At 46.1% G+C, this 25,893-nt stretch overlaps 1 protein-coding gene across 4 annotated transcripts in view; it reads left to right on the top strand.

The window, feature by feature from the left end:
• The first annotated feature begins 653 nt into the window (after positions 1–653).
• LOC105697950 (very low-density lipoprotein receptor) overlaps positions 654–25,893 on the top strand; it is a 35,260-nt gene continuing 10,020 nt past the window's right edge. For 2 of the 4 annotated variants that reach the window (XM_012421707.2, XM_012421705.2), the window contains exons 1-3: positions 656–1,039; positions 5,990–6,115; positions 16,544–16,666. In XM_012421707.2, coding sequence (XP_012277130.1) covers positions 943–1,039; positions 5,990–6,115; positions 16,544–16,666 — 346 coding nt within the window. In that variant the 5' untranslated portion in view covers positions 656–942. Of the gene's footprint in view, positions 1,040–5,989; positions 6,116–16,543; positions 16,667–25,893 lie in introns of all 4 variants that reach the window. The other 2 variants (XM_012421704.2, XM_012421706.2) reach the window with 2 other exon arrangements.

The raw sequence follows: 25,893 nt of genomic DNA, 5'->3' as shown, positions 1-25,893 counted from the left end.
GATCATTTCTCCGAGATACCCGTGAACCACTACCTGGCATCGAAATTAAATGGATTTACCGGAGTGGTCGAAAATAACTTAATTCGTTTCTTCTCGCGTCTCGGACCTTTCTCCGGAAGATTTCACTTTTCGATCTCGAGAATATCCGAAGGTGGCCCGTCCCCGGGTCCCGGTCCATTAATAACGTATTTACCTCGGCAAAGTGCGTCACCGGCAAGAAACGAACTTCTCTCTCGGAGTAGCCGAGCGTCCCGCGAGACTCTTCCGTTAACGAGCAAAAGACGCCGCGCGTTTCGATCGGAAAGTGAAATCGTCGCGGACGATATTCAACGATCGAGAGAAGAGTCAACGCCCCGTGAATCTCGGGTTCGCGCTCGCCACCACTCGCCACGCGGCGTCCGGTAGGTTAGGTTCGTCGGCGCGGCGCTCGGGTCGCGGGCCCGGTGGATTTGCGCAGATTTGCGCACGTGTCGGGGCCGCTCGCCTTATATAGGGGGGCGGGGCGCGGGTGCGCGCGCTCTCCCGCCCGAGCGCCGCCTCGGCCGACTCTCGGCCAAGTGCGGCTTCTCCGCGTTCGGGCCAACGGCGGCGGACACATGCGCGCGCAGGTGGCGCGATGTCGGTGCGTCAGAATCGGTGACTCCTGTCTCGCCCGGGAGAGAGAAACGTCGACGCACGTCGGAGCCGCACGTACCACGCGGGGCGGGCCTCTCCTCGGACGCTCTCTCGAAGCCGGTGACGCTGAACCGTGCCCGCCACCACCCTCGAGGACGTCGGCGTCCGCGCGCGTGCCGAGTGACGTCGCCCGGCCGGGGGTGCAGTCGCGGGCTCCAGGGAGAAGCAGGTACGAGCGCGTCGAACGGCGCCGAAGCGGCCAGAAGCAGCCAAGCAGCGGCCAAGCAGCGGCCGGCAGAGGGAGTCGCGAGTCGGACCGAGGGTGGCATGGAACGCGGGAGCCGTCGGCCCAGCCTGGCAGCCCCCGTCCTCGGCGCTCTCCTCCTCGCCACCGCCAGCCTCGTCGCTGCATTCTCCACCGACGGTGAGTCTTACGTAATCCCGCCTCGACCCCCCTTGGCCAGGAAGGGCGAATGGGCCCGCGTACCTTTATTTTGCGCGGACCACGGGACGGGACGGGGGGCGAGGGCGAGCCTTTTCCCGTCCGCCGGCATCCTTTGTGGCTTTGAAAACCCCAGGGAAATTGGACAAATTTAACAAACCTATTTCCGTGGGTCCGGATTGTCAGGTTTAATCCCGTTATGCGTCGAACGAGGGGAAAATCCGGGACGAGAAATAGGTTTGCTTCGTCGACGGGCGTTGCTCGACGGCATCCCTCGTTTTCATTTTTAACGCCGTCGATGAGATCCGTCTTATCGCGATATGCTTTTTCGCGAGCGAGCTCGAACCTTCGGAAGCCGGCGAAACGGTTTTCCGAATTTTTCGCGTTCGTCCGCACCTGAGACGACGCATTAATTAACGATAGGGCAACGGAGCCGTCGCGAAGGACCCCGGGAGTTTTCCGGGACGTCGAGGAAAAGCGTGAAAAATTTCTTTTATTTCCGAGTGAAACCAAACGCGAGTGGACAAAGTTAAACGGGGATGTTTGTTTTCTGGTCGCGCCGTTGAATGTTTTCTTTGGTAACCTTGTCCTTTTTATTTCGACATCGACGCAGCCCGCTCTTCTCTGAAAAAGAAATACGATTTCGTTCCTCAAAAAATTACTATTTCACGAGACGCGTGGATCTTTGAAGCTTGCGCGGGGCACCGTGTCCTAATCTTCTTCCTCCGATCGTATCGTAGGTTTTGTTGCTTTCCATCTTTTATCGATTCCTTCCGCTCCTCTTCTTCAAAGGAAAATTCCCTCGCCTTTATCCGCGTTGAAGCTACGAAATGTAACGCGGTGACTTGAATTCGTAAAAGCAAGCCAAGAATTTCTTTTCCGACTTTAATCGGTACGTTCTTTTGTCCCAAGTGTTTGCGATTTAAGAAGAGAGCGTGGTCGGACGATCGGATCGATTTCAAATAAATTGCGAGAGTACGACAATTTGACGTTTAGTATCGGAAACGCGGAAAAGGCCTATAAAAAAAAAAAGCGAAAATGACGATATCTCGATTTGAATAGGAATTATAGTTGTAAGCGACGATGAAATCGATTCTCACGTTTTAAAGAGCATCGAACCTGCGATGTTCGATGTCGTGGTTTTTCTTCGCTTTTATCCTGAAAATTTGCCGGGGAAGGTCTTCGATGCAGTATTTCGCAAGAATTGTGCCGGCTGGGAGAAATTTCGAAAATATGAAGCATCTCGTATATTCAGCTGGTATGTAGGTTGCCACGAAAGTCTTTATACCGCATAAAGGAATGCGAAATTTTAAGGCAAGGATGGTTAGGGAGGGCGTTTCAAAAGAGACGGAGGGGGGAGTGTTTGCAGTTCCATGTTCTTTACGGTCCGAGGAAGCTGCATGGAAAGCTTTGAAAAATGGCAGAGTGTTTGATCGTTGAACTGTGGTTAAAGGAAATATCTCAAATCTTGGGCGAATTTTCCTCGTTCCGAACAACCATGTTTACGCTGTACAAAGAATTCAGGCTAGGAACGTTCAATCTGCAAGGCAGTCCTTGCTTGGATTGGATGACGAACCCAGCGGAAAGATGGCAAAAAATTCACGAAGCGAGGTCGCAAAATCACTTATCAACGCATTCATCCGCCTTAAATGTCTCGCAAACTCGGATGAGCAAAAGTCAGAGGACTACCTCCTCGTTATTCCTCGATAATTAAGCAAAGGAAAAGATGTCCCTCGCGAAGAGACCTCTAAACGATACATCAAGACTTCACGGCCTCGGGTAATTCAGAGGCTAAAAAACCTTTGGTCAGGGTCTCACTTTGACGTTTAACGATTCCACCGTGACAACGTATCGGGGTCAAAGTCTCTTACAAATTTTCGACGTTTTAGGACCCGAAAAAAAATTAATCTCCCTTTCTTTTCTTTTTTTTTTCCCCCTTTACCCACGAGAGGCCAATTGCAACGTGGTATCCGGGGTATGCGGATAGCTCTCGGCAAAAGCGGAACGAAATTTTCACCTACCGGTTTCTTCGAGTGCAGAGGTGTACCGACCGTGATCGAAAAGCAAAATGATATGTCAAGGCTTTCTCATCGACCCACGTATTTACTTACATTCGCGGTATCGCTATCCGACTCTGCTTGCCCACGTTAAATCGTTCGCGAAGATTTTCAAATCGATTTTCAGATCCATTCCGGAGACGGCTTGGATCTGCCAGGTGTGGAAATGTAAATCGATCTTATCGTTACCTCGCGTCTATCGTCTGTCCGCAGACGGGGGCTCGAGTTCCCAATTGTTTCGGAGATGTTTGCCATTACAATTGGTTTTGAATCTCGACGGTACATATCAGAAATAACTCGGATACTGCACCAAGTTTCACCGAGTAGGTTGTGACCGTACCGGTTCTAGAAATGCGTCAGACCCGTTATTCGATCGAAGATATGCGAATTAAGAAACTGAAAATGAAAGTGGTCATTACGGTAGACGCGAGCTCGAAGCGAACTCCTTTATGGCTTAATGTAATCATTAAAAAAGAATACTTTGCCCAATTTTTAATTTCTTTGGAGGATAGCATTTGGAACCAAGAGACGATCGATCATAGGTCCTCGATTCCATACTTTTTGAAGTCCTAGGTTGACCGCACCGTGGAGTTTATAGAATCGAGGGCATGCGAACGATAGTTTTCAGCAACCGGCGTGAAACGATTCAAAGTTTGCGAAGCCCCGGTCAACCGTCCGATTTGTTGTATTACAAGTTAACCCGGTCGTAGTTTTCGTTGTTCGGGTTCGCCATCGTACAGTTTTCGGTGTTCCGTGTAACCATCGTGTAGCTTTTGCTCGCCTAAGTTATACGAGAGCGGTAAACAATTTGCAATCCGACCAACCGGTCCATGTTTCGGGCATTAAAAAAATTACCTTAAGAATGCGCGTAATTGCTCCTTAATTAGTTTTATACTTTTGGAGAAGAGGGGAGGGCCGGGGAGGTATAATTTATATCTCGCAGGAGAATGCACGTTGCATACCTTGAATGGGAAAAAAAATCTTTTTCATTTAGTAACGAGAGTAGTTTGTTATTTATTTACTTACCAGTATTAATTAATGAAAAACTACCAAGTTTCTTGCATAAAGTAGATTCTTATTGATAGGTCGATCGTAGAAAATAATACGTAGGTTTTTCTACTCCTTCTACGGCTACGCGTACTATAACGTGTTAGGGGAGAATTACCGAAGTGCAAATGCAGGTGTAAAAATTACGAGCACGTTTTATGCCATTACCGTGGCGAGCGGTACAGTCGTAGTGTTTTACCGCAATCGTTTGGTGTGGTACTCGTTACCTTAATTCGACTGTACTCAAGATACTTCTGGAAGACTAACCGTAACTCCGCGGAATTGGCGTGCTTAAATTGCACACCGATTGCTGTCGCACTTACGACAATTGCGGCGCCGGTAATATTTAATTCCGCCCCGTTCGCTCAATGGGACGCTGCAAAATATTCTTTTTTGCAAATCGAGGAGTATCGCCTTTCGCGTGAACGCGTTACGGCTAAGTTAATTTTCATGAAAATGCGAGGTAATTTACAAGTTCCGATTCGAGTTTCGTGCCAACCGGAGGTTCGAATTCCTCGGCATATTACGATTAATTTGTCCCGATATAATGAATGCAAATTCCGCGGAAGATTTTCAGAAGTCAGGAATGTCTTGCAATTCAGGAATACGGACGAAGGTTTAAGCAAGATCCTCGAGTTAAAAATTAACCTCCATCTCCGTCTCAATTTATGGTATTCCTCTAGTCTGCATTCTATCTATATTTTGTCATCTCATTCGACGGCAGCATCGTGAAAAATATACGATACTCGAGCTTACCGTTCGTGCTCGATACGACTTACGTTGATGCATTGTCACTGTAGTCTTTTAATGCCTTCGTCTCCAATCAGGAGTATAAACGGTCGTTTATGCATGCTGAATTATTCTCGCGTGTACCGAGATATTTGTAGTATTACCACTACGTACTCATTATCGATTACGTTTCATCGAGAAGTCGGCCAATTATGAATCCATTCATACCGATATCGAGCGGAGCTCAATAGCATATATAATTAGCGACGATACGTTTCAATAAAGCAGCGGAACGTCCGCGAGTTTCGGTTATCCGTTTCTAAATACAACTGGAAGAAAATCTCGTTACTCTGAAATCATTTTCGCCTAGAAACAATTTCACCGTGAAATACGATTCGAGCTTCAGCCGCGTAAAGAGATTTAAAGTCACAACGTGAAAGCTTCCGTTCTTTCGACTCCGCGAGTCGCTTTTTATATAATGTAAAACCCGTCTATTTGGAGTAACCGAATATTATCCGAATAATTCGCCTCTGCTTTTACTCCGAGTTAAAAGTGTATATTTTCTGCCGGCGGGTGCTTGGATAAAAGTTCATACTTTCCTCGGTTCGATGCTTTGCGGATTGGTGCATAATTTCATTCAAACGAGGACTTCTTGATAATGTGAGAAAAAGGGGTGATAGATATACTTTATTGAAATAACGCATTAAATTTACAGTGCGCTGAATTATTTTGTATCTATAATAAGCGCCGAACATACGAGCCTGCCATTAATGTCAAAATATTCATTGAATAAATTCAAGTCGATGATACCGCGTCCGCTCCTCCTGTAAATGTAAAATCGAGCTTTCTCCGCGTACTTTAAGGGATTAAGTTGCACCGGATTCACGTATTTATACAAACCACTCCCGGAACGTATTGCAGTTTCCTGGCGCAGCTTCAACGCCCGCCCAGAAGTATTACATTTTAAATAGTGCAGAATTCAGGGCGTGGAAGCCGTAATTCAAGTTTAATTTTGCACGGGAACTTCCTCCCTTACCCGGCGTTGATGCTCAATTAATGGGCACGCTGGATATACATTTACGGGCCTTCTCTTTTCCAGGCACACCTGAATGTCACTTAAGGCAGTACCATTGCGGCAACGGCAGGTGCATCCCAGTCTCCTGGGTATGCGACGGCGAGGATGACTGCGGTGACAAATCCGACGAGAGCCCGGAAGAATGCAAATGTAAGTAATAGCCTAAGTACTCGATGCCGATGTGTCGTCTCCACTTCCGAAATATCGACGGCCGTGTAATGCGTCGATAACGGTCGTTAATAAAAAGAAAAACGCGAATAAGAGGGAGGGTCTGTCCGCAAGAAACCCCTCGCGGCTCCGCTTTGGCATTTTCGGCTATCGAGCAAGGCCCGAAAAAACGGCCGGCCGTGGCCACCATATCGAATCAAAGCTCGTACGAAGGAAAATCAATTGCAAGGATCGCATTTTTCACGTCAAACAATACACTCTCGGACGTCCACGCGGCGTGTTTCGCTATTTTTTGTCGGGTTCGTAAAATCCGTGATTTTGACCCGGGCAGGATTAGGGGCCCTTGTTGCGACAAACGGCAATATTTTCGAATGACGTTTCTCCAGGATCGAGAGCAAAACGGTCAAACACGGAAAACAGATCTGGACGGGTATTGGGGATTTTTTGTCGTTTCGTCCGGTTTGTCGGGTTTTCTGTTTTCTAGTACACGATCGTTACGCTTGAAAAGGGTTTAGCTTTAGTTTCTGCCATCGATAAATATGTAGCAATTTTTAAGTCATAGGGACTTGAAATTATTTTTATTTGCGTAAATATAATATTTTTCGGGGAATTTTACTTTGCAAGGGTGACAGAAGTACCGGGGCCATTGTTTTGGGCTCGACCCCGAACATGACGGGGGAATAATCGTTAATGTGTATACATGATATGGCTGACATCCACGGTTGTAAGTTGCTGCAGAAAATTATTAGTATCGATTGCTGCACCTGAAGTACTGACGTGTTCCAATAAAGTGTGGTATAACCGTGTTATATTTCAGTCGGAGGTATTGTTAAGAGAATTATTCTCTACGACCGCGACCTATTAAATCCATATCCTGCGAGGGAAATTGTAGGGATCTCGCGTTTTTTTAAACATTTTTCATCCAGAATTTATTAATTTTTTATTTAAAATTTCATCCGCATATTTTTAATTTCCGTATTTGGGCCATATCCCGTTTAACTCGACTCGTGAATCGATGAAGCATTTTATAACAGAGCTATCGTCGTTAGGGAGAGCTTATATGCATTTTTATGAGTTTATTTACTGCAAGGAATATCGTAATTAATTTCTGATGCATAAATTAACGTATGTTGAATTTCCTGTATTATGTTCGTCAAGTGCACGTGCATACTGAATTTAGACACATGGATTCCCACGTATTGCATTTTGCCGCTGTTGTACACGTATTAGCCTGTCGCGAAGCTCTCCTATTTACTCGAAATTAATATTCGTGCCCATCCTAATCACGTAGGCGCGTATATTGAAATACGCGCAATTCGCGTATATTTATCTTACCGCTCAATATGAAAGTAAAATATTGTTCTCTCGTGTCATTTTGAAATCTGGGTGCACATTAGTTTGAACGACCATCCAGGGTGTACCCTACTTACAGTTAGCCGTTATCCTAAAAAGATTTTCGGGATTACATTCGGACAGATGTGGAAATTATGTTCCCTTGTTAGTGAAAATCTCTAGCGGTGCAACGTTCGACTGTTCGTAGCAACGCATTGCCCGACAATGCAGACAGGCAAGGACGATATCTGCAGAATTTCAATTTTCACCCGGTATTCTACGGCATTTGGATTGGTTGGCCAATTACAATATTTGCGCCGGTGCCTTTAATTTGTCGTCCAATTAAAACGTTAAAGGATACAGAAAGTGAATGAACTGGCTAATGAAATTACGGTCTTTATCGGAGCTTTTGTTCGCTATCGCGGATTCATCTCGCATTAGTCAGGAAATGAGATTTTGTAGATGGAGAATTGAAATATTATCGACGCCTATTTCTACCGTAGGTATTGGTAATCGTGCGTAAATACAGGGGTGATAATTCCGCGACGATATAATTACTTCTTTAGAAGTTGCAAGTGCACAGACGAATTGAAATAGAGAATACCCCGGTGAACGATCGCGGTTACAAGGCGGCGATTGTAAACGTTTACAATGGCAATGGCATGAAAGGCGCCGGAGATTTGTATACCTGCTTTTACACTTATAACTCGTGCCTTCCGCTCTCGTCACCGTGAATGTCAAAAGTGTAGAAAGAACTGCAATTTATCTCGTATAACCCAGCAGTCGCTATCACAATCGTGCGGGGTTTCACACTTTATTCAGCTGTTTATCATCATTAAGTCCGAAGTAAAACGTGACCGTAGAAAAAATCGCGCTCCCTTTGGTATTTAATTTTTCCTCGCATCGAAATTTCTGCTTAAACCGTCATTTATGTAAATTAACAGCGAGCAACGAAATAGCTATCGTCTCTATTTTTGACGTTGATATTTATTTATTATTCTTCGTTTTCCGCTTCGGTCGCGGAGCTCCACAAATGAACGGATACGGAAGTCTTCCAACCACCTTTCATCTCTCTCTCTCCCTCCCTTTTTTGTTCCATTCCGCGATATTCCTTGCAATATTGTTTTCATTCCGACCGAGGTCTTGAGGTTTCTCACAACTCGCTTTATGACCGTTGAACCCCTTGCGCAGTCGGTGAATCGAGCAGCAGGAAGTATATCATTCGATGAATAAGAAACAAGCATTCTTGGCGAGAGGTCGCACGAGTCAATATAAACGTGAAATCGAAGGAGCTTTCATTTCGAAGCGTCGCTTTTTTCTCGTCGAAATGAAAATAACGGGTATACCTGCGGTTCCGTAACGGCGCGATCTGCAGCAAAATGAAATTTTACGGTGTGCAAAAGAGCCTGAATCATCGTTTACTATATTGTGCTAAGTGAAGCCGCGGAAAGAATGAACGATACCGAGGTTCGTTTGGCTTTCATTAGTCGCTGCTTGCAAAACCGAAAATTGCGATCTTCGACTCAAGGTGCCCTCTCCTCCTAGTAAACAGTTTAACGATTTGTACGTAGTTTCAATATGGCGGGACGCTTTTAAAATTAGAGGATCGTAAGTCAGTGTTGCGAGCTTTGGCTGCACTTGGGGAGGGGGAGTTATTAGGAAAGCACGTGGGTTTCGTATCCTTGGTCTCTGTCACTCTCGCGGTGCAACGAGGAGAGCAGCTGAAGCAGAAGTTAAGCGTGCCGCCATCTAACGTAGAACGAACGAACCTCGTCATCGGATGACGGAATGAAATAAGTCGAACGTGTAAAAAGAAAATGTAACATTCTCAAATTTTCATACCATCCCATAACAAGGGCTCGATGAACGCGCGGGAACGCATTTCTACAATCCCATGGATGCGCTTAATCACTCGATTTATCTACTTTCGAATGGAATAACATTACGCAAACCCATGTGCGAATTGGAGCTTCGTTCTGCCGTAAATTGAGTAATTTGAAACCGCTTTCGCGGAATGAATTTCCATTCAAAATTGCACGCACATGCAATAGTTATCGGACTGCCAAGTGTGTGAATATATTTCGCGGAGGCGCAATTGTCACGTTTTTATAAAACAATCGTACGGGTGGGACCCGACAGCGGTTTTAAATGCTCGCGTCTTTAATATGTGGAAGAATATGCGATAGAATCAATCGTTCCGCGGTGCAGCCTGTAAATCAGCTGATACAGAAATCCAGAAAAAACGTTCTCACGACCATATTCATAACGCGACAAGCGAACGATAACTTTCTCTTGAATTTCAGCCATCTTATCGCCGACTGAACAACCCCTTCGAGTATAAATCAACAATTTCATTATCGATTATCTCGAGTGTTTGTGAAAGCACCTTTGAGAATCGACACGTGTCGTGCATAATGGTCCTTAAGTCTAATCGCAGACGAGCATTTACATAACGTCACGATCAAAGACCCTAAACAATTATTATTAATTTCTCAGCTTAGTTGAATTCGTGGACCGCGAACTCGCTGGGCATACGTTGAGTGCAACCAAAGCTCGTACCTATTGCGAATTTCGCGCAAGACATTTGCATTCGGGTTTGATACTACTCGAACAAGCGAAAACTAATTTGGATAGCACCTTGTAGCCGATACGCCCGTCGAATACCGAATCCGTCCGATGAAAGCGTTTTCACGCTCGATACGTCCGATTTGAAAAATCATTGGCCTGCCTCGGAGCGGCATAAAGCTCCGGTAATCCCTGTTGTCAATCGGTCGTTAAATAGCATTACCTGCAAGACCCGTGTACGACTTCCTTAGGGTGCTCACTCGTATCGGGAGACCCGATAAAGTTTCGCCCGCGAATGATCATTTCTCCGATATCTACGCGTCAATGGCCCCGCGATAGGTTGCATTATCAATTTGATGCGATTCGACTCTTCGGCATGGCGCGATTAATTGCTTCGATACGAAAACGTCCACACCCTTTGGCCAAAATATTGCAAAAAGAGATATCTACGCGATAGGCCGCGGCGTTATCGATTTAATTTGACCTAGCTCTCCGCGCGTGCATCTATTCGATGCATTAATGTCTAAATATCCTTTGACCCTGGTGACCAAAATATCGCGAAAAAAATCGCGATCGGGAGCTCTTTGTACTCCGGATAGCGGATCGCGGGAATTTGATACGCGATAGATTGAAACTCACGTATCCGTGGTAATCGTTGCATTGGATTATGGCAGGCCATCGCCGCTGCCGAAGCGATTTCGGAGACCGTTGTGGACGATGGTAATGGATACGCGACGATTATTGCCGGGAAACTAAATTTTGGCCGGAAAATATTGCCTGTTCGCAAGACCCGGGGAAACGTCGAATCGGGAGGTAGCTGTTCTTCGGATTAAAAGTTTTCCGTTCGGGAGACCGAGAAAGAGCGCAATCTACTTGTCTCGGTAACGGGAGAAAACGCGTACGGTATACTTATTGCCCGTAATACGTGAATTTAACCCGCGTTTTGCGGTTTTGCAACTTTAACGGGGGCAGCGGGTGCGCCGCCATTTTTCTTCTTTCCCGGCCCGGTAATTTATGCACGGTTCGGTAAATAAACGTAATAATTTAACAACGTCTAACCGTGGACCGAGCCCGGCGCAGCGGCTCGCGGGAGTTCGTTCGAGCACTTTCCGTTCGGCTTGATTTAATGGATGGCCTGAAATTTCTCCCGGTAATTCTCAGCTAATCCGAAACCTGACCTTCCCCTTAAACAAGAGAGTCTATTCCGTACTTCGCGTTGTCTTGCTCCTAAAAAATCTTCGGCCACGAAGAAAGAGCACGGTTACTAATAATTAGCGCCAATAACTGCGTTCGCGGATCAAAGTACGAGAAAAAATATTTTAATAAGCGCGACCTAGTTTTTTTTTCTCATCGATACAGGCAGAGGCAACTCGATCATAAAAATGGAACGATGACGAAGTACCCTCCCATTCTTGCATAAGACGGTTAAACGTAAAAAGGATCGCAACAGGGAACACGGAGATTAAAAAAAAAAAAAAACTAGCGATATCGCGTTATTTATTAAATAAAAGGGGGGGGGGCCAGCCGAGAACCTCCTTCCTTCCCGAACGAAATGCTCGCGCCCGCTGTCGTTTCTTGGGGAGCCGACCGGAGGACTTAATTTCCGCTCGACGCCACCGAGACCCGGCCCGGTAGTTTTCCGAAAGCCCAAAAAGTCCGGATCGTCTCGGGGAGGAAAGAAGCGACCTTGGAGCCGTCCAGGAGGGAGGAAGAAACGGGATTCCGTGGCATACTCGATCGTCAGCGACGGCGGGGAGAGAGGGGGAGAGAGGCGGGGAGAGAGAAGACGCAATTTCCTCGCGGTCTTGCACCGATCCCCGTCCTCGGCCGCGCCGGTCGCCCGCCCGGGATCGACTGACCACCACCTTCTTCCAAGCCCTCTGCCAGACCCCGTGTAGCGTAATTTGTAGTGCAAGGCCCGTACGGGTTGCATCAGTCTCTCGTCGAGCCGGCTTGCCCGTAGGTCCCTTTGTACCGTATAATTATGGTGAAAGCCAGGCATACTCGTTAGTCGAACCGGGACACGGAGAGCACGGCCAAGACAGGCCGCGGCGCATTGGCGCCCGAATCCCGACTCGACCATTTTCTCCCCCGAGCCGCGCTTCCGGTCTCGATGACGTTTGCCTATCGTTTGCCTATCGTTCGCGATCCACCTTCGAGCCGCGATAAATCCTCCGAAGGACGCGCCCTGGACGACCTCGAAAATTCTTCGGGTCATCCTGGCGGGACGGCCGACCATCCGTAACGTTTGGTTTTCGTCCCTCGTCGGGAAAAAAAAAATTTCCGGAGCTTAATAGCGCAACGGCATAAGCCAAACTCCGATCCTCTCCGAGGGTTTATGTTTTTTTTTTTTACGTCTTTTTTGTTTTTGGAAAACGAGGTCGTTAATTCGCGCAGCAAACGGTTTGCGCGGCTTTCACGACGGTCGGAAGAGATTACGAACGTACTCCCTCGGCTGCACTTGCCAGGCCATTTCGAAAAGGAGGATGCAGGATCACGTGGCTGGTCCCAGGTTCCAATATCCGGAAATACGAATGAACGAAACGTGCGGGAGGGAGGAGATCGGAAAATCTAGGAGACGAATCGTTTTTATCTTTGGAGAGGGTATGAGGGAATTAGCGAAGTAACGGGTCATTTTTCACCTTGATTCGACGTATCGGATGACGCGTAACGTGGAATCGATTATCGATGTCACATTCTCGATTCGTTCGTCCCGCTGCGCAAAAGTCCGTAAGCGTTTATGGTCATTCATGGCATGACACGGATTGGTGACTGCACGTGACCCATATGCCTACATATAGGTACTCGCGGGTATCTGCACGGTTTTCCGTCTAGGCTCGTGCCTCGCCCCGGGATATCGGTTTATCGAATTAAACGGCGAAGTAAAATATTTTTATTTTTTTTCAATTTCATATAACTCTATTGAATTTTATTCGTATGCGGAATTCCTTCGATTCGCCGAAGCGGCTCGTTTGGTACCACTTTTGGGCTGTGCGAGGAAAAATTACCCTCGGTTCCGATGCGTGGGATGTAACGGTGAAAATAGTTGGCGCTACTCGGACTTTTTATTACGAATTAATAGAGTTGGCTGCGGGGAAAAAGTAAAAGCTTCCACCGGTGCGTCTCGTTAGCGGTACTTTCGACTAACGTTGTTACGACCCGAGAAAGTAGTTAAAACGACGAGTCTTTTAAGTATCATCTACGTATTTCCGAGGGTACTTTGGCTTACGGGAGTGGGGCATTAAACAATTCACAACTTTTGGTTGTCCAAAGTAGCTTGGATTTGTGCTCGCTAAGTGGTATCGTCATTTTTTATTATACCGCAGCGTTGGACATTTTCGCGCATTCGCGTAACGCGGATCGACTACCGATACTTTGTACGCCGAATAAATGCGACTTTCCCGGTAATCTCTTTCGCGCGTAAATTTCCTTTTATGCCGATGAACCGACCGTCTCGTGACGAATTTGCTTTGCAACGTCCACGCCAATGCGTTCGAGTAGTTCGAGTCTTAATGGCTAGCCCCCGACTATTCTTGGAATATGTCCGGAAGGTGAAAAAGCGAGCGATCGTGAATATTTTAAGCGGTAACATATCGAAGCTATGTTAAGTGCCCTCTTACGTGCATTATTGCGAAAGCGAATGCAAGTGCAATTCTCTTTCGTTTCAATTATATGGCTCCTGCGCTTTTTAACGTCTCGGTAAAGTGTCCGAAACATTTATTTCGTCGCATATTCGGTAACGTTGTTACGCCTCCGTACGCGAAGTTTGAGTTACTTCCGGAATAAATGTTGATCGTACGATGATCCCATAGAAAAAAAATTGCACTTTCTCCCACTTTCGATAACATTGTCAAAATGCGCTTCGATCTCGTATAGAGGGAGGAAAATTGATCTGGGGCGAATATTTGAATAATAAATATTCGCGCCACGGAGCATTCGGATATAGCGAGGTATTCGGATAATGGAGATTCTGCTCTATTATCGTACGAGACGCGGCGCGATGATATCGATGAAATTCAAGGCATTCCGGGGAAATTTTTCATTTTTCGTCCTGCTTCCAGGAGGCATATCTTTAACCCGGTGGGCACGGAAGGGCATACGTCCGAGCGAAATGGAGCACGCGGGCATTTACTCCCCGTTTACTCGCGATTCGAAAACCAGGGGAAGGGGCGGGAAGAGGATGGAGAGACGCGATTATGGCTGGTCGGAGACAAGAATGCCGCTCTCGTATGGCGTTCGATTCGAAAGACCGGCCTCGATCGGGCGTTCTCTTTTCCCTCCCCTCGGGAGGGAGGGATCCCTTTCCTTTGGCGAGCCGGTCTGTCTCGGGGCGATTCGCGACTTCCGCCTGGCGCGACTCCCGATTAAAACTTCCTTAAATCGCGAATCCCCGAGGAACCGTCGTGGACGTAATCGGGGACACGGGCGGTATCCGCGAGAAATCGATAGGGGCTTTTCCGCGTATCTTTGATCTCTCGAGTTTCGCAATTGTCCGATCCGCCGATGCGAAAACACGGCCGACGTGCCCCAAAAGAGGAGCCGAACTTTAATCTCGTCTTCCCTGCAGTCGGAAATTAAATCATCCTTCGGGGGACGAAACGAGAGAATTTCATTTTAATCGCGATAGGTAAGTTCCGTTAAAAAATCGCGTCTGGAACTTCGAAGCAAAAATGGACGAGGTCGAGGACTGACGTTTTGCAAATTTTGACATCGTGCGCTCACGTTAGACCGATTCAATGGAACGAAAAGCCCTGAATCGTTCCGAAACCAACGATTATGGATTCCCGATTGGCTGGACCGTCCGGGATCGTGGGCGATTGGTCGGCTCGTTCGGTACTTTTTATTCGGGCTCCATGGGTCATTGGATTATCACCCGTTCGGGGTATACGCGCATTTACGGATAATCATTGTGTGGGAGAATTCGGGCATAATCATGGTAATACGGTATATGTTAGCTGCATCCCCAAACGGCGGGACAACGTATTCGCAGCGGCTACATTTACCGCCAAGCGGCTGACATCGTTTCCCGCAATTTATCCGATTTTTGCGCATTCGTCGATCGAACTTTGAGATTTTACCCTTTGCCTCGCGATCGTAGGAACTGGATTTATTAGTCACACGGAGACGGAGCTACGAGGACGTCGAAGTAATTGCACGGGCAAGGTCGATCGATCGCGCGGAGGTATTTTCAAGTTTATTGCGAACAACGGAATCGACCACGGTTTTAAGGTCGATATTAGGAAGCGGATCGAGCCTTTCGCGTGCCAGTAGTCCGGAGTCCCGATTTATCGATACCTAGAATTCGATTACTGGCACGCGTGGGACGCGATATACTATTCGACGCGGGGACAAAGCGGCAACGCACCGCGTCCATTGCATCAGATTTTTTCCGCTTTCTCCGTATGGTCCAGATTCCTTGTTCGAAAGAAGCTGGTCATCCTCAAACTATTAGATTCGTGCCGAAGGCAAGGGTCCCTCGTAAAGTGAGAGGGGGTCCGTCTATAGTTTTTTTATCGATTTATAGGCTCAGGCTTTACGTCGTCGCGAGTTCAAGGTCGCAATAATTCTTCGAGCCGCGGTGAATCAATTTGAGTCGACGCGTATCGTTAAGGTCACGGTAAAGTACAAAAGGTTTCGTGGACGTATTCGATTTTCACCGAGCAAAGAATGTACGTAGGGTCGAATTTCCAGGGAAACGTATATTATCCGGGGAGAACAACGCGTTCCTCGAGGTAAAAACGAACAGAGAAGAGACAAAGAGAGCTAGAACACGGGGTGGGGGAGAGGGCATGGGATCGCTAACCGAAGCAAACGTGAATTTCGCGTTTACCAAAATTTAATATCGAACGCCAAATCGAACCGGACCGGCTAGTTCCTCGCAAATCTCCAGACGAGATCGGATATTCCGGCAACGCGTTGCCAAAGAGTCGGGGAAACCGCCCGGAGAGAGACGAGACGGAGGGGCGCTCGCGTGCGTCGTGCGTGCGCCACTCGCCGGTGTGTGAGTATATATATAGGGCAGGGCTCGTCGCGTCCGCGGTCTTACAGCATCCACGGCAGCCGCTGCAGCCGCTGCAGCCGCTGTTGCCACTCAGCTGGGAGCTGCCAACTGCCAGCTGGGAAGGTCCGAGCGCGAGGGCATCCGGAGTGCTTCGGAGGGCGGTCGGCGCGGATTCGGGACTCGGAAAATCTCCGGAAAATCTCCGGAATACATTCGGGGTATATTCGGGGTATATTCGGGGTATGAGCGAGGAGCCAAGAATTCGACTCTTGGTTTGCCTCTCGCCGCGGGGATCGTTTCTCGCTTCCGTCCGGAGGGGCCGACTCTCGAGTGTTCGCGAGTTTCCGGATGCGTACGAAATCCGTGCAGTGACGACTCTCGTGCGCGAGCTACCCGGATCGTTGGCGAGGGCGATATGCCGGCCCTCCTGAGCTGGGCGATCTGTTGCGCCCTGATCGCGCGGTCGGTCTCCGCCGAGGCGACGGATTCTGACGGATTCGGTCGGGTTTCAGCGACCCAGCGGTGCACCGACTCGGAGTTCAAGTGCGCCAACGGCAGGTGCATCCCCGACGCCTGGCACTGCGACGGCGAGAAGGACTGCGCCGATGGCTCGGACGAGGACACCGACGTTTGCAGTGAGTGAATTTATCTCCGCTAATTTCTCCGTCCAATGCACGTTGCTTGCTTCCTCGGCCCGGAAACGCTGCGCTTTGGAAGGAGAGACGTTTTACCGATCACCGATTTCGGGGACCCGGCTCGGTAATTGGATGTCAAATCATATTACGTGTGCATTAGTTGGGAGTTAAATCGCGTCATTTCGTTTGCCTTCTTGGGGACGTTATCGACATACGCGAATTTTTCGAGATCGCGGAGTAGGTACTTGGCGTTATTTATTCCTAGATAATTCTCAACTCGTTGACGATACCGCGAGGGTCATCGATGATCGACGTATTAAAATATCGTCGAGCTCGCTTTTCCATTGGTCGACCAAATTCTTCCCCGGATATTACGTTTTCTGCATGACCGGATTTTTGAATTAATCCTTTATGCCGCTTTGCAAATCATAATTACGGAGAAATAAACCTCTTTTTATTTCAAATTAAATATCAAATAATGTATTTCCCTCTCGAGCCCGATTTTAGCCGCGAGAACGAATTCGTGAAAATATTTGCCACGTATAAACGAGATAATGTTAATCAAATTTCATAAATATCGTTCGAGAGATCGGGGGTGCACTTGGTATTTTACTCGACACCTCGGATAATGTTAATACACCGTCGAGGGAAAAACCTCATATTTCGACGTGTAAAGAGATCGCTTCGGCGGCAGTTCGGGCGAGTGGCTTTAAAAAGTCGTTCGTAATAGCGAAAGGGTTAAAAGTACATGAATTCACGAAAACGGCGTAAAAAAAAAAAAACGTACCAACTGGAGCAGCACGTTTTTGCGCACTTTTTCCCGTTGACCTAGCTGAACAAACGGGAACATCCCCTTTAATCGAAGCCAACTTTTCCAATATCCGCTTACAAATTCGGCATGAAAAATCTAGCTTATTGCTTTTATCGTTTCGATTAATAATACAAGCACCGATTGCAAGCTCCGTCGTTCCGATTGTTCCGGCGAACTTCAGTTCGGCGGATTGAATAAGGGAGAAAAGTGCCTTTGATCCAAGTGAATTTTTCGCGGGATTCTTGAAAACCAAAAAAAAAAAGAAGGGGGAGATACACGTATTTTGATTTCATCCTATTCATTTTAATTGGCGATTAAAAATAATCGAGAAAACGCTGAACAAATAAAGAAAGAAACATTACCAAATAAATACAAAGAAGGAGAAGGAAACGTTTAATTGAAATAATTAAAATTGGACGTACCGCATTTTCCATTAAATTCCGGAGAAGGGAATTTAATGAAGAGAACAGCACGGAGCGTCGAGGTGCAAGGTCTAAAAAGTCAAATAAAGACGAATTCGTCTTTCACGCGTTTGCCGTCCCCTTCGGACTCCTGACATCTTTCTAATTATTCCGAGAGTCAATTTTCACTCGAGGGCAAACGTCCTCTACAGGCTAGGTGAAGTGTACGATATTCATGTGGAAGTTGGATGTAAGAACTTCAACCGACTCGGTGACGAGGATCGATGCACCCTGCGTGCATAATTTACCCTAAGCTGTCCTATTTCACGTGACATCTGCAAACTCGATTTCGCCGTGGCTCCGATGATAAAATTGCGGAATATCCATGTTTCTCCCAACTACGATCATCCATGGATTTTTTCCCGTACTTATCACTTTATCCCGGAAACGCGAACGGCACTAATCGAAATATTGCGACGTTCGGCAGAGATAACGTTTCGTGATAAACATTTCCCGAGAAATCGGATGATATCCAGCGAAATAAACATAAAACGTTTTGATTAAAGTACGATAGGATGCCCGTAAGGGATCCAGGACACGTTTCGGGATAATTCGCCGTCAAAATATAGTTCCATTAGTGTACATTGTAATCCCAGGAACTGCTATTGAAATGCTCCGACAAGCTGTTGCTTTGACAACGTATCAGGGGATTGCAATGTACGAGACATTAATGGGACTACATTTTGACACCGACGTGTCCTAAGGAATTTCAGAGCCTGCCGTGGACGTTCCATCATTTTGTAAATAATTGTGCGCATTCGATAATCGTCGTAACGGGATACCAATGAACGCGTTTGGATCGTCATTTATCGTTGGTTTCAAACGTGGACGTTGCCCCGTTGTCGTAGGTTCTTCGTGGAGTCGAAGTTGAACAAAACGCATTAAAAATCGGACGAGCAATCTCCAGGCTTGTTTGTTCATCCGAATTACCTCATGGTCCGGCCGGAACCGAGCAATTTGGTTTGGTTTTGACTGGCAAAATGGCTCCACATCTGCAAACGGTCAAAGCCACTAAAAGCCACTTTGCCATCAGAGGTTTCCAAACAAAAGCCTAAAAGAGCTTCTTTCCCGGCACCATCGGAGAGCTTCTAGTCGATGAAATCGGCACACAGTGCCGTGGGATGCTCTCGACGTTGCGTTAAACAATTTTTTTTTTTTTAGTCCAGGTGGAAGAGGTTAGCGCAGTTTTATCGCGAGAAAGACCCCCGTCTTAAATATCGCGTAGACGTAACCTAGGACGTGCATACGAGGCCTGGAGTATCGGGGCAGGAATCGTGGGCGCAAGAACTAATAAGAAGAGCGGACTTTAATGTTTCGAAATGACTTTTACGGTAGTTGCTAGAACGAGCCGAAACTCCCCGCGAGGAAATTAGAATGGAAACGGTAATTCAAACAAAGGAGGGAAGAGCAAATTTCTCCTGTGTTCGGGGCCGAGGCCCTTCGGCCGGGCGGAATTAAGACGATACGAAACGCCCCGGGGAAGAGTTACGGTGTCCCCCGATTTTCTACCTCCGATATCGAACCTGGGCATTAAAGTTTATCGAATCGCGGATTTCAATAAATTCCCGGGCGTATTCCGCGTCACCTCGATGCGCCCCTTTGTCAGTTCGCCCGTCCGTCCAGTTTACCGCAATCGAATGACACCGAGTTAATGGATTGTCAATACCGCCCCTGGAACGGAAACCAATAACAACTGCTGGAGCTTACTTTGTTATCGATGCCTGTCAAGCGATGGGCGGAAGCTCCTATTTTGACCATTCCATTAAAAAAGAAGGGGGTGGGGGGTCCTGTCTCGCGTCGCCCGTCTAGCATCCATCGTGGGGCACCCCGGGAGCACCCCTCGAGTACCCTTCCGGCACCCTTCCAGCGTTTCGGCATCGAAATCCTATCCGCTCGGTTCTGCGGACGGTGCAATCGTATGTTTGTACGATTTCAAAGTAAAATTTTAATGTATTTGCATCGAATGCGAGGGCATTCGCCGGGAGAGGTCTAATGGCAAAAGTCAACTGGAAGTGAAACTGCTTCATTAGCATACCAATGAAGAGGGATCGACCTGTAACCCGTGCTTATCGCCGTCAAGTCGAAGTAGGAAAAGCCGACTATTGCCTCTGCGGTTTTTGATAGCGGTTCGCTTTGCCCTTCCGAAGAAACGCGCAATTTTACGTTTCTCCGATCCATCGGCCTCGCAATTTGCAGCCGACTTTCTCTGCTTCTTGCCGCGACTTTTGAACTTCGTTTCGCGCCGCCCCTTGAGGTTTCCAAATTCCGCGCGTTTGCGCGAAATGACACGAACGCAAACCAGTGAAAACCATTTCCGGAAAGCCGTTCGCGTTTCGGCTACCAATTGGCCCAGTTGCGGGCTCGTTAGAAACGCTTTTCAACCCACTTTCCGCGCTCCGGGATGGTCGGAATTAATTAGCTCGAAATTTCGTTGTGTCTCTCGTTTCTTGTTAACATCTATACCCGACAAAATGTTATTTGAAGAAATACAGGCTGAAATTCCGTGGCGAGTTATCGTCCGAAATAACGATCGATCGTTTTCGCGTAACCGGCACCAAGTGCTGCAATGTGTAATTTCGAGCAGTACTTTGATTTCCTAGTTAAGGGCCAAACCCTTCGATAGAAATTTATGGCACCTCTGTAGATTGCTTTTCAGTTGATTACCGAAGCCCCTTTGCGTTACTTGTGCAGCAAAGCACAAAGAGGGTTCACCATATTGGCAGCAGCGTAATTATTCACGGTATAATATCGAGGCGAGGAGGGGAAACGGTATCCATATAAAATGTTTAAAATTCAGGCAAACTTGAGAGCGAGCATTAAATGAAGAAATTCTGATCTTTGACAATAGGGATAACTGCTTTAATCGCACATGACTTTAAAAAAAATTACGTTTTATTCAGAAGTAATTATTGCATTAAAGCCACACCGAGGTAAAACTTATTTTGCATAAACTCGGAACGTCCTCGGGGAAGAAAGCTGTCCGAGGAGATGTCCAACTTTAAACTTCTTTAACTTATGAATTGCGTAATTCGTAGGCAAACGACTTAAGGAATCGTCCACGGAAACCTCAGATTATGCATTAAAAAGGCGCCGGTGACCACTAAATTAAATGAGCAGGACGAGAACGAAACGATAACTCGAATCTTCCGAACGGACGATAAACGCTGAGGCGAGTTCATTTTTGTCCGGAACAATCAGCGTAGAATTTTTCGCGTATGGAGGCACAGCACTTTTAACTCGATGTACAGTATCGTCTTGAAAAATTCAAGTATCACGATTGAGATCCCTGAAATTCGCATTTTTCGCGACGTTATTAATGACCCCGGTTATCGCGATTTGTTTAAAAAAAAAAAAAGTCTGTTTGGTATCTCGAATATACACAGCGAGAGTGCAGGCGGAATCGTCCACTTTGTCGTTGGCAGATAATTCGCTAAGCGGTGGGGAAGAGAGGGAAAAAAATGTGGCACGAAATTCTAAAGAACGTTAATTTGTGTCCGAATGGTGGAACTGAAATACCACGGCAAGACGAGGATCCGAGGTCCGCAAAATTGAATGCCTAATTTCATGTCTGAAAGATTCATCCGTGTAATTCAACGCTCTCCTTTGTGCCCTGGTCCTGCCGCATTATTATTTTCCTTTTTTTTTGTTTAATTCCACGCGCGCGGCGCCCAATGGAAAACAATAGTTCCCGCAATCTATTGTTTTTCCGTACGAGTACGAACGTAACGTCGGAACGATATAACGCGAGTCGGCGAATCCGGCAGTTTTCCTTCAGATTTTAACAGCAGAAAGTTAGGGCGAGGTCGCAGGCGAGCTAGGAGATGGATGGCGCATTTGCTCTAACGATTCCACCCCGTCTTTCCGGGATTAATAGTGCTTGACGCCCGTGATACGTTAATACTCATTCCGTGGCGCGCCGGGAACATTTTTACGTATCTCAAATATAAGGAAAAATAACGTAAAATTTTTCGCCTTTTACGCTGTACAGCATCCGAGGTAGGTGAAAACGATTGCACGCTTTCTCTGTAATGGTACCGAACGTTCTGCGTTGCAACGGAATAGCTAAGTCGGCAAAAATTATAGTTTGACGTAACGACGAACGATCATGACTCTCCAAAGAAGTATAAAAAAAAAAATAAAAGCCGCAACGAAGTTATCTTATCGCGCACTTCGTTCATCACTAATGCGTACCAGGAAGTTTTTACTGCCTCCACTTCCCTTTCTGTAATGATCGTATCTTATTGCTCGTTCGTCAATACACTCGAGATAGACAAATAACAGCACTTGACGGGAAACGACCACGAAACTATCGATCCGGATCGAGCTAAAAAACAATGAGATGGAACGCTTTCCGTCCTGAATTCCCGGCACATCGCGGCACGTTACACTTCATTTTGCGACGTTCGAACGATCGGATCTCTCGTAGCCTTCACCGGTGACCTATTCTAATCTTTTAAGAAGGCTTGCAGCGATTCGATGCATCGAGTTAAGTAACGTGGCGCCTAGCAAGTTCTAGTCGAATTACTCTCGACGGCACGCATACGCGCTGGACCGACAAATTACTACCGATTAATATAGTCAAATCCGCCCCGGGAGAGTGTCTAATTTCCACGTTCGCATTTTTCCCCGCGACTCTCTTGCCATTTAACCCTCCTGCGTTTGCTGACCTCGTATAAGGCGAATCAACGTTGCGTATTTTAATTATTAGTTTATTTTCTAATTCGTATTATTACCGGTAAGGAATTATTTTGAAATTCTACGTTTTTTTCACGCGAAACTTTATAAAAATAGGTTTGATACGGCAAGCGGCGCTCTTGCTAGTATTGTAGTCAGAAAGTGGATTGAAATCGATAGCGAAATGAATATTTACGTAACGTGATTGGGGGGGTATTAAATCCATAATATGCAGGCAATTTAATAAAAACATAGAAAATTATTCAGCGCCCGTAGTTAATCTTTAAACGATAAATTTAACCACGTTCTCGCCATACGATCGAGACAAATAAATTCTGCCTGTTTCCTCGTTCTTTCTCCCACGGAATATATTTTCGAGGAAAACAGAGGCGCGAAGCGTTTTTGTTGAAAAAAAAAAGAAAGAAAAAAATTTACCCGAGGTGTCGCCCACAGACAGCCCGAACAGCCGAGTACCATTGCCGAGCACCGGGTTTGCTCTTTTACTTCCAGATTTATTTTCCGCCCATGTAAAAGTCAGCCTTCATTGTTTACAATCCTTTTGTGATATTCGTTGCATCTCGCGTCAAACCACGCGTTTAATGCAAACAAGCTCTGCAATTGCTTGGCCTTAATGCACTTTGCGATTCTCTTTAATAATCTTTTTTTTCTGACAACGAGAACACGATGTTTTAGAAAGAATAATATCGAAGGTATAGAAATGCTTACGTGAACTGAAAATCGGATTTTCAGTGCCCCATTTCCTTATTTTCCCCCTCTTTGAAGAAAATATCCTCCACGGCTTCCAAGGTACCTCCTCGATCATTCACAATTTCCAGCATAAATTTTATCCCTCCGGTATCAGCTGCGACGCACATGAAAGAACATACGTTCAACGTGTTCAAAAGCAGTCTATTGGCCTACACAATTTCCTACAGATTCGAGAAAAATACTCTACTTTTCTTCGGCATAAAGCAAATAATATACAGCGATATTTTCTATCGATTTGCCAGGTCTACGTGAAACTCGTGACTATTGACGACGAGTCGGATGAAATTGGAATTTTTTGGAATCTCAATGCCGAGAAGAACGTCGGAGCGCCTTTGTAAGCGATTCTACAGGCGACGACTTTTGCCTACAAATATTTAACCCAGGTTCAGGGGGCTGAAGACTTTAGATATTTTTCCTCGTCATTTAAGCACGCATTAAGCGGAAATGACCGAAGAGCGGTCACTTAGAAATGTTGAGAGAAATTTATTATTTTCCCGACTTAACGTGATATCTAAGTTGAACCTGAACGTAGGTTTGCCAATGGCGAAAATTACGCCAACTCTGCACTTGGCCGAACTAAAGATGAAGATTGGCTTGAATTTTAAGCAGAAGTGGTATAACTGGTTTCAAGAAATTTTAGAACTTCACCGACGGGAGTGTTAAAGTTCGCAGGGAGACTTCCGAGGGAAACTTAAATTGAACTAATTTTTCTGCGTAATAAATCAATAGTAGTTTCAAAGAGGAAAGTGGTTCGACTGTTTGCAAAAATGTACTAAAGCGTTAAAAATGAACACGCGAGAGATCTGACCGCTTTCACGTTATCGGCCCAGTTTAATATGAGATATAAATATATGTACCTTTTATAAAAAAAAAAAAATTACACGGAACGGCGATGCCAATTTAATCATTCTTTTGAATGCAGAAATAAGGTCCATTAATGCGCTGATAATATTTAATCGAAGGCATTTCGCGTGATAGGCGTCCTTTTGCTATCGATACCGAGTTGCCGGTAAATGTTAATAATTATCCATTGCTCAAACTTTTAAAGGCAATCACAAAACGACCAGCGCCACATCCGCATAATCGCAGATCCTTATCTAGGAATTATGCATTTATGCAAAAATTCCGACATAGCACATAATTACTACCTGCATCGCGACAAAATATGGGTAGCATGCGTTACAGGTTACATTAATGGCGATCAAAGTGAGCCAATCGCTCGAATCGATTCGACATGGTTCGTTGAAGGCGCCCCAACTGCACTTGTATATTATGCGCGCAACGTCACTGTGGATATTAATAAAAAAATTGTGCTCTCGATATAAATAGAGTAGTCCTTCCCAAAGAGCAATTACATCCATTTTTGAAATCACTTCATAAGTGTCGCGATTAATTCCATTAAAGCGGTCAAGAATAACCCCAGGTACGTTGCGCCGTGGCGACGACAGTTTTCAAACGCTCGATCGCGATCGACCCGATCCTCGAATCGACAATTTTCGGGCTTCGCAAATGTAGGTGAATGCCAAAAATAATTTAATACAGGATATGAAATTAATGCTACGCTTTTGGGTTTTGCTTATTTTATTTCTCTAACTCCAGCCGCTCATTTTTTCTCCTTCCAACGTGCAGACGCGGAAGGGCAAGAAATATGAAAGTTATTTTGCAAAATGTAATTTGAGATCGTTTGCATGCATGCCATCGTTATCGGTTAACTTTCGCATATTGACCTTAATATCCTGCATAATTCTTCTGCACGGGCGCAATTTAAAGTTCCCTGCGAAATACTAAAAATTCGCGTCAGGCAATAATTTCCCTTCGGTGCGTTTTCTGCCAGCGATACTTTTATTGCCTCGCGCCGAATATTTTTTACTGCATTTTCCGCTATCTACCGTTCCGGTAAAACGTGGGTCCTAACTCTCTACAAAAAGGTATGCTAATTTTTCTGGATGGTGTTACGGATAAGTGGAGCACAGTGGTATCTCACTTGCGTTGTTTTAAAGGGTACCTACCCTTCTGAATAAGAAATCAATATCTTGAGTACACCGTGCCGTTTAGAAACGTTTCAAGCAACGTGCTAGAATAAGAGATGCTAAGACCGGTTGGAGGTTTTTATTCTAATTCGTTATCATTTTCATCGTTTATTCGATGATAATAAATGACTGGCGTAAATTCCCTCGTGGTATTAAATGAATTTGAATAACACGGCAGGTCGACCTCTCTGAATTCGTGAATATCGTGCAATAGTAAATGGTACCGAGGTGAGAGTCATTGCGCGCATTCCCGTTGCAACGACCAGAATTGTTTAATAAATAACCTTAAATAGGATACCATGTGGCGAGTCGGCGTTCCAGTGCTCCCATTTCTAGATCACAAATTGAGTTAATAAATAATGAATGGGACTATATCTCACGAATTTGAATAATGACCCCGCAGCCAGATCCTAGTTTTCTCGATTCGTGAATAGTGCACTCGTAAATGGCACCGCTGCAAAAGTCATTGCGCACATAAGTATT

This window comes from Orussus abietinus, unplaced genomic scaffold (genome assembly GCF_000612105.2).
Source record: "Orussus abietinus isolate OABI.00-Male unplaced genomic scaffold, Oabi_2.0 scaffold1, whole genome shotgun sequence".
NCBI lineage: Eukaryota > Metazoa > Arthropoda > Insecta > Hymenoptera > Orussidae > Orussus > Orussus abietinus.
This window is presented reverse-complemented; position numbering and strand designations above follow the sequence as displayed.